Source organism: Phocoena phocoena, chromosome 3, assembly GCF_963924675.1.
Source record: "Phocoena phocoena chromosome 3, mPhoPho1.1, whole genome shotgun sequence".
Classification (NCBI taxonomy): Eukaryota; Metazoa; Chordata; class Mammalia; order Artiodactyla; family Phocoenidae; genus Phocoena; species Phocoena phocoena.
In genome coordinates, this window is record NC_089221.1 from 133,840,178 (window position 1) to 133,852,543 (window position 12,366).

The 12,366-nt window shown below is 45.5% G+C and overlaps 1 protein-coding gene across 1 annotated transcript in view; it reads right to left on the bottom strand.

Annotated features, from left to right (window-relative positions):
* The window catches only part of ADAM19 (ADAM metallopeptidase domain 19), an 85,303-nt gene that overhangs the window by 49,725 nt on the left and 23,212 nt on the right, over positions 1 to 12,366 (bottom strand). Inside the window, exon 4 of the mRNA XM_065873735.1 lies at positions 1,646 to 1,724. Coding sequence (XP_065729807.1) covers positions 1,646 to 1,724 — 79 coding nt within the window. The remainder of the gene's footprint in view (positions 1 to 1,645; positions 1,725 to 12,366) is intronic.

Consider the following 12,366-nt stretch of genomic DNA (forward strand, 5'->3'; position numbering starts at 1 on the left):
TCTGTGCTGCTAACAACTGTTGGTGGCTGTCATTGTCTTCTAGGCTTTTGCACTCCGGCAGGGCTACTGTAGAGACTGGATCACGTGGGAACCTCAGGGTCATGGGAAGCTGTGGGAGGAGCCCATCGTGCTGCCTACACACCACACCCCCAAGATACGCACACCACAAAAGCCCATGACATCCAGCCCCAAAGGCAAAACACTGCTCCTTCTGCTGGAGTCTGTCTTCCCTTCTCCTTCACCCCTGCTCTTTGGCACAGAGTCTCAGAAGGGTCACTCAAGTCCAGAATGTCTCAGCTTGGGTACTATTGACATTTGAGGCCAGATAATTCTCTGCTGTGGAGGACTGGGCTGTGCATTGTAGGGTAATTAGCAGCATCCCTACCCACCAGATGCCAGTAGCATCCACCTCCCGGTCATGATAACCCAAACTGTGCCTACAAATTGCCAAGGGTCCCCTCCTTTGTTGGCTAAAACAGTCAAAGAGACAAATAGAATATTCTAGGATAATTGCACCTGATTAAAATTGGTATAAATCATCACGAAGCATATTTCCTTTGCTTTATGTTCATTACCAACATATTTAACAAAAATTTAAGGAAAAGAAATGATTTAAACCAAAATCACTCCTAGTGGAGAACCACCACTCTAATCCTACAAATTCTAAAAGGTGCCCTGTAGGAAAAGCTAGCAAACCATGAAATGTGTATGATTCATGACCTTAAATGTCCACCAGTGACCAAATGGTGTGGTGGAGCAAACTAAAAGACTAAAACTGAAACACCATTTTTTGAATGACGAATCTCTGTGCATACAGCCAAACTCAACTTTGAGGGGAAAAATACCCAATATGAAGATAGGAGCAAAATAAGAAAATCTTCACATCCTAAAACCACATTAAAAAGGCAGAGTACAGGTCTTCCCTGGTGGCGCAGTGGTTGAGAATCTGCCTGCTAATGCAGGGGACACGGGTTCGAGCCCTGGTCTGGGAGGATCACACATGCCGCAGAGCAACTAAGCCTGTGAGCCACAACTATTGAGCCTGCGCGTCTGGAGCCTGTGCTCCGCAACGGGAGAGGCCGCGATAGTGAGAGGCCCGCGCACCGCGATGAAGAGTGGCCCCCGCTTGCCACAACTAGAGAAAGCTCTCGTACAGAAACGAAGACCCAACACAGCAAAAATAAATAATAAAAAATAATTAATAAACTCCTACCCCAACATCTTAAAAAAAAAAAAAAAAAGGCAGAGTACAAAACCTTACATGTCCACATGAAAAAAAAACCAAACACCTGATTGGGTGAGATGACAGGATTACCAGCAAATCATTTCTCTTACTTAAACTTTTGTTAGTATGTGGGTAATTAACATAAAGCAAAGAAAATGTATGCTTCACAATGATTTATATCAACTTTAATCAGATGCAACTTGCTTAAAATATTGTTTGTTTCACCATTGTAGCCAGCAAACGGGAGGGTACGCTTACGAAACAACAAATTCATATTTCGTGTCTCCTGCTCACTCCCTGGGTCTCAGTCAGGGAAACAATTTCTTCAGGGGAGGGACTGTCTCCACTGAGCATCTCCTCACTTCCTAGGGGTGGGTCTGGGATAGGGCATCTGCTTGATAGATATTGACCTGAACTTACCTCGGATTTCAGGGTGGTAGTTCGAGGGTTGCCACTTGGAGTATATTGGGTTTCTGTGTAGGCTGGAGCAAAAAGGTGCCTGAAAAGAATAAAAACAGGCATTTGTCTCCTTAGATGATGGACTTCACGGTCCTGGGAACAGCAGCCAGTGATTCTAACTAAACTTGGTAGAGCCACCCCAAGCGTCTCCACACAGAAGGAACTAGGCAGTCCTAGGGAACGGCTCAAGGAATAAAAAGAAAAACAGAGTGAAGTTTGTTATGAACTTTGTGTTCATTAGGATCATCGCTTAAGTCAGCCACAACCAGATAGAGTTGACCACAAAAGCAGTTATCTCAGATCTTAACTTGTTCTGGGTCCTAGGAAAATACATGTGCAAACACATTCACAAAATTTCCCAGGGTCTATGGACCCTATTGTGTACCTTGACTGATTATTTCTCCAGCATATCCACCAACTTTTGGTATCAGCACACCAATTTTTCTTTAAGGGAACCCCTCTTCCCTGTTGCATGTTTTGGTAAGACTGCCAATCAAGGTATCCTACCTGGCCTTGGCCAAGGGTGGCCCTCGGCGCGAGCCAAGCCAATGGAGCAATGCTGCGAGAACTTAACAAATGGGAGCTATTCATCTGCTCCTGTTCCTGCTGCATGGGTTCCCGGAGTTTCCTTTGCCCATCTTTTCTGAGACCTAGTGGTTCAGATCCCCTGAGACCTGGTAGTTTTACGTGTTACCCTTCCAATATTGTTTTTTCTTTCCTAAAATTGGACATTGGTTTCTCTCTTGCCACAGACCTCTTGCAGCTGGGGTTAAGAATCCCTCACCAGGGCTTCCCTGGTGGCGCAGTGGTTGAGAGTCCACCTGCCGATGCAGGTGACACTGGTTCTTGCCCCAGTCCGGGAAGATTCCACATGCTGTGGAGCGGCTGGGCCCGTGAGCCATGGCCGCTGAGCCTGCGCGTCCGGAGCCTGTGCTCCGCAACGGGAGAGGCCACAGCAGTGAGAGGCCCACGTACCGCAGAAAAGAAAAAAAAAAGAATCCCTCACCAAAGGCAAGGTGACCTCAAATAAGGCTTTTAGAATTTCCCTGAAAGTTAAAAGACAAAAGAGCCAAATGGACGCTTCAACTAGCTCAGCCACGTTAAAAGCAGAACGAATCTAAAGAAAATCGTGGTCGGGGCAAAGTTTGTAATGGAAGGCACCATTAAAAATTGGAGTCTAACAAAAAAGAATTAAGTGGATCTATATCTACTAACGTGGAAAGATGTCTAAAATGGAGTTAGATAAAGACAATAAATTTCAGGAAAGTATGTACTTTTTAAATCCCTTTTAATGAAAAAGTAACAGCAGTACACACTAGTGCACGCATCAACAACAGCTGGAGGAGGGCACGCCCGTCGTTAATGGTGGTTATCTCAGGGAATTATGGAAGATGTTCACAAGGTAAGCTGTATAATATTTCTGAAAAACTGGTTGATCTTAAAGAATAATTATCATGTATTTATTCTGAAAACGGAAAATCTAATTTGAAACTGCTTTTTAAATAAGAAGATACAAGCTGAGGCCAGCATAGAAAGCCAAAGGGACCTGCAGGGACCACCCTGGTTTTGTAAGAGGTGACATTTCCCACAAGAGAGGGTCATTGAAGAGGATCTCCAGAGTCTCTCGGAGTCACTTCCAGCTCTAAGTTCCAGGACCCCAGACTCTCAGATTCCCCTCCACCCAAAGAGTGCAGTCAGAAGGCAAATGCCACAAGGGTTGTCTCTTGCACTATGTCAAGCCCTTCAATGTGCTGGCGTGGACGAGAAGAAAAGAAACCCAACAGGGAGATGTAAAAACAAAGCAAAACAGAAAACCCAGCTTGTGTAGAGAAACTCCAATCCACATGGAAAGCTTGGGTCAGTAGCTAACTTGCCAGATTCTGTCTCCCTTTCTCTTTCTCCTTAGCATCTAACCATTCAAGGATCGAAGGGAAGAGCCACCCATTTGTCTGAGCGAGATAAACTGTAAGCCCAGGAGGGCAGAGGCCAAACTGTTTTGCTCACCAGTATATACTGGTGTTTAACATGTACTCAGTGAAAGAATGTGTTAACTAATTACTGAATGAATGAATGAGTGAGTCGTTGAGCATATTAGGAGCTTAGAACATGGTCTGGAGTCTGAGAGACTAAGTTTCAGTGCCAGTTCTGACATGTACTATCTCTATGGCCATGAGCGAGTTGTTTTACCTCTCCAAACCTTTGTTTCCTCTTCTGCAAAATCCCTTCTACTTGACAGGGTTGTCATCTGAGTAAAATAACATAATGCATGAAAAGAGCTTAAAACCAGTCCTGGCTCAGAGTGGAGCTCAGTAAATGTTAGTGGTTATCATTATTGCTTTCAACAGGGATTATGATGGGAAGAACCCAGAAAAACTGGTGGAATTTACCTATTTCCTTTCAATTCCCCCCAGCCATTAACTCTCCAGTATATCACTTGAGAGAGGTGAAAAAACAATGAGCTCATTCCTGCAGCCCATTTCCTTGGTCTGCTTTCACAGACTGCATAATGGACGGCGAGTCAGGAGTTCAGAATTTAACAGTCCATCCTGGATGACAGCAGGGAGACGTGAGTTTTCCCACAGTAATGCACTCCTGGAAAATACACTCCCCCAGGCTCTTCTGAGCCTTAGGGGGGGAAATATTCATCCAGTGACACCAAGATGCTCCAAAGAGAGCAATCCAGACTGAACCTCAGAGGAGTCTACATTCTCGTCGGTTCTTGGCCACACATCCTCAGAAGGGTAAGCATCTTTCTGCACCTTCTTATTCAGAAGTTCTGCCACTGTCATCATAGGACTCTCAGAGCCTCAGTGCTGAGAGGGACCTCAGGAATCATTAAGCCAAACTCACTAGACTGTGGACTCCCTAAGAGCAGGGAGCACGGCTGCCTTGTTCAATGCTTCTCCCCAGCTCCTAGTACCAGGCAGGTTTATTCTGTGGGAAAAGTGGATGAATGAATAAATGAACGAATGAATGAATCTTCTACCTTGTGTAGGAATCTGCCAGATGGCCATTCGGCACTGGACATCTCCAGTGACAGGGAGCTCCTGAGACCACCCACTCCATTTCTGACCACATATAATAGTTAGAGAAAGTTCTTACGCTGAACCAGAAACTACCTCTCTCTGTAACCGGCACCCACTGGCCTCATTCTTGTCTGCTGAATCTACAAGAAACAGTCTGCTCCCTCTTCCACCTAGCTGCCCTTTTCAGGACCAGCAGCATTAGCATCACCTAGGAACTAGTTAAAAATGCAGATTGTAAAAAAAAAAAAATATATATATATATATATATATGCAGATTGCCAGGCCCCACTGCAAACGTCCTTGCACACAGAAACTCTGTGGTTGGAGCCCAACCATCTGTTGTTGTAATAACTCTCTGAGTGAGTCTCGGGCAGAACCACCACCCTAGACCACAAGTTCTCAACATACTTTTAAAGCAGGCAAACTTCAGAAATATCCACGTGTCTCACTACCCAAGCCTCCATCACCCTTCTACCTCCACCACACCCTGGATCATTCTGAGCTTAAGAAACCCTGAAAAGTTGCCATCAAAACAGTTCACATGCCTTTAAGTGAGAAAGCATTTCACCTTCACAACATGCCTAGGAGGACACTGCAACCTCGGAAGTGTAACTTGTCCAAGCTGTCATGGCACAGTGTCAGAGCCGGGTTTCAAAGCCAAGTCTGTTGGGCCAGACCATACGTTTTAAGCAGTTCTCTGCTCCGTCTCTATTAGAAGGTAGAAGCATAAAACTAAAGCACTGCCAGCAGTAGTCCAAAGCACAATTTGACGGTGATGACAGCAGCCTTGAGAACATGTGATGCCACAAAAAGGAGGCTCCTAGGCCTTAGATGTGAATACATGCAGAGAAGAGCCATAGGGGTAAGCAAAGCCCAGGGCAAGATAAAGAGGATAGACATGTAAGGATGTCACGGGTCGTTTTTTGGGGGGGTTTTGTTTGTTTTTTTTAATAACAACCCTTTCCCCAAATGCGGTTGCGGGTGTTGACCAGGAGGGTCATCCTTCCTTCTAAAAGCAAAAGGAAGGGTCATGTTCCATCACCACTATCTGCGCAATTGTACCGATTCACAAGACACTGCTTTCACACGCTCCCCATCACCCCAAGCCAGGCCCATCTATGCCTCCAGTCCCTGGTGGTGCCTTGGCGCTGCTCTCGGCACCAAAGACACTATCCCCTCAGAGACAGGGCTGCAGGGCCACTGAGCAGCCCAGCTCAGCCCAGCCACCCCTTCTCCAACCACATCTTGTTCTCATCTCCTCTCTGACAAGGGGCTGGCTCAGCAGATCTGCAGGAAGCTGTCTCTCACCACTGGAGTGTGCTAGGATTTTCAGGAAACGAGTTGTGAGTGATGTGCATCCAGGAAGAGAGAAGGACTGTCCAAGATTTCCCACCCTGCCCCCTCCTTTTTCTGGCTTTGATTGGAAAAGCAATTTCTGAAGAAGTGCCTCCCACCCGTGCCCTCAAGGCTCACAAGCCCACAGGCAAGCAGAGATCACACATCATCCCAATGCTAATAGCAGCCGGCACTGCAGTGCTCCCTTTGGGTGAAACTCAGGTTGCCCAGACCCCAAAGTCCTCGAGCAATCTTCTGAATCTTTGTATCTTCTGCATCCCAGCTGGGAAAATAAGCTGTCCCCCAAATATTGGACATAAAACATAAGGTCACTCTCCAGGGAGGGACAACAGAATTGCCCTTGGTGGCCTGGTAACTGTACACGCAGCCACACCCCCCAAAACACACTGCAGCTCCAACAGCCCTGACCCACCTTTCCTAAGGCTCACAGCCTTCGAACCCAGAACCGTCCCTTTAAAGACTATGTACTGTCAGACTAATTTCAAATGCTTCTCTGAGCTTCTCTAAAAGCCCCTCTAGGGAGAGAGAAGCAGCAGGACTAAAATTTGCAAAACATCTTCCCGAGTCCAATCCCACCATCCAGCATGCTGCTTCAGATAAGCAAATCGGTGAAGACAAAGTGATAATTTCCAAACTACCTTGAAAAACAACCCTACCCAGATATGCTCAGCGTAAACAAACAGCACCCTGCTCATCCCAGCGGCTATGTTTACCGACACCTCCTTCTCCCAGGTCTTGCTCCATATCTAGCTCTTTCAGGAGTATTGGGGGCACTTATACACTGGTGATGCTGGGGAGGTACAGCCTTGCTGGTCCCTCTTATCTTCTCTGGAGGAGCCTCACCCTCACCCTGTCCATCCATGCGGGTGATAACATAAGGCTCTTTCATTTCTCACTTATACTTACAATGCTGTCATAACGGGACTCAGCCCAGTAACACAACACCCGGAAATGCTGTTAAAAAATATAAAATCCCAGGCCCCATCCCAGCCCCACTGAGAATTACATTCTCTAGAGAAGGACTCAGAAATCTCTATTTTTAATAGTTTTTCCAGGTGATACTTTTTCAGTCTCTGGGAATTCTCCACTGTACCAATTTTAACATTTTTAATTCTTTTTCTTATTTCTAGCCTCCTAAGCACCCTCTCAAAATCTAAAGATGATATCAGCACAGCCTAGAGGGAAAGTCCCGGGCTCAGAAAGGTTTGGTTCGAGCACCAGCTGCATTACCCTCTACATGACTGTCATTTCGAACCCTGCAAATGAGGCAAAAGATCACCGTAATGCCTTTCAATGGCATACAAGAGCACCGTCAAATCACAGGCTCTGGGAGCTCTAAGGTTCTTTGGACTCCATGGGGGGAAATGTAGCTTTGAAAGACTATTTACAATTAATTAGGGCAGCTCTTGTAAAACCCTGTAAACTCAGATGTTAACTTGTAAAAACCTAATAAGATACAATAGAGATACAAATGATTTCCATCTAGCAGAAAAGATAACTCTCAAGGTTATGATTTTATTGCCCATAGAATATTAACCAGTTTTGTATATAATTTAGCAATGTTGTCTCAGCATTCCTTCTTCACTATTGAAAATATATATATGATTCCCTTATCTATCCAATTTTTAAACCAGTTTTATCATTTTGTTGGTTCCCCCATTAATTAAACAAAACTGTGACAAACGCTCACTATCTGTATTTGTATGAGAACTGTTTTCACTTGAGCCACATAAATTTTGTTTTTTTCCCAGACTGAAAATGAACAGGGTGATAATTATGATCTCACTGCCCCACTGAGAGGATCAAATGAGAAAATACATTCAAATACTAGCTAGGACGTTTATGAATTCTGTGAACTTGGGCAAATCGGCTAGCCTCTCTGTGCCTCGGTTTTCTCATCTATAAAATGGGGGAAATAATAGAATCTACTTCATAGGGTTGCTATACAATGTTAGAAGAGTGTCTGACTATGAATATTTGCTAAATAAAATGAACAAATGTGAAAAAAATCTTTGCAAAGTATCAAGTATTTCTTTCTACAAATATCATTGTTAACATTTTCTCCAGGACCATCTATGTGCACATGCAGTAAAACTTGGTAATTGTTAACCAAGATAATGGGCTTCTGAGAGCTCATAATACTAGTCTCTCTCCTTTTGGGTATATTCAGAAATTTTAATATTCACATTTTTTAACTAGCAAGGTGATACTATACACATCACAAGCTACTCAGCCTCAGTTTCCCTTTCTATCAGTTGGAAATGGTGATGCCCAGGACAGGCAGACATTGGGAAGAGCTTTTGAAAAGCAGAGAATGATATTCTAATGTAATGGCTAGTGCCTGCCCATATTTGGGACAAAATAACAAATTCAATAAGTAGTGTTTTGTTGTCTTTTGTTTTCAAAGAGCAAGAAAGAAAAGGGGAGAAGAGACAGCTCAAGCTGTCTCAGAACCAAGATTTCCAAAGCAGTGCTCACTCCACCTCTGACTCCAAAAGAATGGAAACAAACCAACATGCCAAAGGCATGGCCCTAAAGCCAAATAAGGGGCCCACAGGCAGAGGCATTCCTTTTTGAGGGAACAGAAAGTTTAAGGAAGGGGGAACTTTAAAGGTTGCTCCTGATGTAAAGAGTAGGAGATCTCCTCCTACTCCAAGGACTCACTTGAGCAAGCATCATCACTGCTAGAGGCCCAGGTCCAGAAGCAATGCCGCAAAGCAAGATGGTGCCACCCACAAGCCTGGCATAAAGCCGAAGCATGTTGTCTTTAATCTTCTATTAAGGAAGTGTCCAAACAATGCATTAAATCAACACTCCTTGTCACCAAACGCATCCCATTACATCTTCTCCCAGTCCCCACAAGACCTGGCACCCTTCCGACCAGGTCCTGGTCCTGTGTTTTGCTTTTGTGTTGTCGACCAAAGGATGTTTGGATGAGCACTGTTTACTCCTTTGGCCAGCAGGGTCTTTATTTAATCCTCTTCAGGCCTCGCTCTTGGCTGCCTCCACGGAGATGGAGTAGCCTCTCTGTGCAAATAGGGCTGACCTCTTGGGATCAAGATGCTTAACCGTCAGGGACCCGAGAGGCCCTCCAAATGGCTCACCCAAGAAGAGTTTACAGGTTTGTTTTGCAATGTCCTGTAAAGTACCCGTTATAGGCACTTATTGGAATTGGATAAGAACAGTTCAGGGAAATGGGGTACTATGTTTACTACTTCTGAGAAAAATAAAGAAGTGGAAACCAGTTACCACGAGCAACCAAACCCATTTCCCATAGCAACAAGTTTCTGGTAAATCACCACAGTTATCAGATTAACGTGAAGGGAAGGGCCAACGCAAGAGGCAATGGTTCAGTTGTACAGATAAACTTTGGGGATAAGACACAGGAAAAGTGAAGAAAGGAAATCTCTAAGATCACAGGACTTATGAAAATATGCTTAGAAAAAGGGGAGTAGGTGGGCTATCCCATGAATAAAAGCAAACAAAGAAAAAGCAAAGACCACAAACCAACCTGCCCTAAATGTGGGTTCTTGGTCCCTTTTAGGCTCTGATTAAATATCCCAGTAACTCTGATAAACCTTGACCAATGTTTCTTAGCATCCTAAAGCACAAATCACAGTGAATGTGCAAGTCAAGAAGGTCAGAACTTGGAAAGTCCTCCTAGAACATAGTAGATATATGTTGTCCTGCACTGCCCAGCAGCCCTGCCACTTTCTTGGGAAAACAGTGCCAAATTTACATTTAGAGAAATGTTTCCCTCTTGCTGCATGCTGACTGGGCCCACCTGGAGTCGGTCATAACAAGTCAGGACAATCAGGTCTCATTTCACTGAATTTCTAGATGAGTGACACCGGTAAAAATGGCTGGAGCTGAGACACACCATTGGTGGTGCCTGAAGATGATGTTGAAATCTCAGCCTCTGCTTACTGATGCTGAATCGAACCTCAGAGACAGAGTTTCGGGTGAAGTAGAAAGAACAGTGTTACTGCTGTGCCAGGCAAAGGGGACCACAGCAGGCTCCTACACTTGAAAACCACGTATCCCAATCCGGATGGATTTTTTTTTTTTTTTTTTTTGGCTGCTTTGGGTCTTCGTTGCTGCGCACAGGCTTTCTCTAGTTGCGGCTAGTGGGGAGCTACTCTTCCTTGTGGTGCGCAGGCTTCTCATTGCGGTGGCTTCTCTTGTTGCGGAGCACGGGCTCTAGGCACGTGGGCTCAGTAGTTGTGGCTCACAGGCGCTAGAGCGCAGGCTCAGTAGTTGTGGCACACGGGCTCAGTTGCTCCGCGGCATGTGGGATCTTCCCGGACCAGGGCTTGAACCCATGTCCTCTGCATCAGGCAGGCAGATTGTTGACTACTGCACCACCAGAGAAGTCCCCAACCTGGATTTGATGAGGGGTTTTATAACAGTGGTTCAAGGGTGGGGTCGCTGACAAGATTAGGGTGTACACACGGGCCTGCACTCCCTTAATCCCAGGTCTCAGGTCTCCTAATCTTGATGAGCTTCTCGGGTCCCTTTAATCTCGCCTCAGGTGGTTTCTGGGCTGCTCCTCCCTTGATTAGCAGCTGTTCGAATCTGCCTTTTGGAACTCAGGGAAGGTCATGGAGGCTGGAGTCTTGCCTACAAGAAATGGGGAACAAAAAGGCCTCCGTGCCCGGGAGCCCCACAGGGTCCTGCTCGGTTTCAAAGAGACTCTATGAATTCCTAGACCCTGTCCTTTTCAAGCCCTAGTTCTTCAGCTTTTCCCTCACTCTCCGTGTTGCCTCATACGCTTCCCATAAAGTTTTTTTGGAGGGGAGGGGGACTGGTGAATAAATGGCAGAGTCTACTGCAACAAAAAATCTTTACATGTCACCCTCTCTGTTCAGTGCTTACCCCCATTCCATTCTCATGGATGAAAAAGAGCAAAAGCAACTTCCCAACATCACAGAATTATATTTTGCTTCTAAACTCGTCAGTCTAAATGAACGAAAGCTACCTAAACATCAGCATCAGCAGTAGATAAGCCAAGAGTTAGGCCATCCAGACACTCCCAAAAGGCAGAGAGGAAGGATGCTCATGCAAACTCATCAATGAACGCTTTTTAAGCAGCATAATGTGGTACAAACTGCGGGGCACATGGCCTCGGGAAGACCAAGCTCCTCCTGGCTTGAATTCATCACGTATTTGCTCTGGATTCTTGGCCAAGCTGCAGTGCCTCTTCGGAACACCCATTCCACAAATATTTAATTGAGGCCAATCATGTGCCAGGCACTGTGCTGGGGGACGTGAAGGAGGCAAGCACAGCTTTCCTGCCCTGCGCACGGCATCTCGCTCATGAAGATGAGAGGAGGCTGAAGGGTGGCAGCTTATGCCACCCCAGACATGCCACTTTAGCATAAGGATCATTTTGAGCTGAAGGCAACTGAGAAGAAGCAGATACAAGAAAAGCTCCTTGCCCTCCTATTTGCCTAAAAGCGGGTCATCATTTCTCAAAGGTGTCCCTCCTCCTCTCTCTACCAGCAAGGACAAAAGTTAATCACCAGAGACAACTTTAGACCCCGTCAGCCTGGAGACGGCACCAGAGGAATCCACACAACAAACTTTAAAAATTAGCCTTTATCTATCATTTCCCAAATATTTACCTTCCCACAGTGTACAGCCTTTAGAAGCCTAAAACCTCTTTCCTTTTTCCTACCATTTCTCTACAAACTTATCGTTCTTTGTTAAAGATGCTACAGAAGCCTCAATTCTGTGTCACTCATTTTTCTCTGGGTATCTCCCATGTATACATGTTAATAAACTTCTGTTTGTTTCTCTCTTGTTAATCTGTCTTTTGTTACAGGGTACCCAGCCGAGAACTTAGAAAGGAAGACAGAAAGTTATTTCCTCCTTTCCAAAGTCATCTGTGAAAGTACTCTGCAAACACTAACAGGCCACACACAAGGTAGGTATTACTCTTTGGTCCCTAGAAACCAAGTCTCTATATTACAACCTATCTTCCTTCCTTCCTAGAACTGCTGCAAACCACAGCTGCAATCAACTTCCAATTTCCCCTAACAAGCTGCCTACACAGCTTCGGAGGAGGGGTGCCTGTGCGTGCGTGCGTGCGTGCGTGCGTGCGTGCGTGAGTGGGTGAGTGAGTGAGTGTGTGTGTGTGTGCGCGCGTATGTTGAGCACAGAGAGAAAGGGCCGCCTAGGGATCAGGAACTCAGTATCCTCCACACTGCTGATCTCCCTTTCCACAGCCATATTCCTATCACCACATAACTGAAAGGCCAGTTTAACCTTCGCATTCTTACCCAAGCCCCAAAGCCAGCA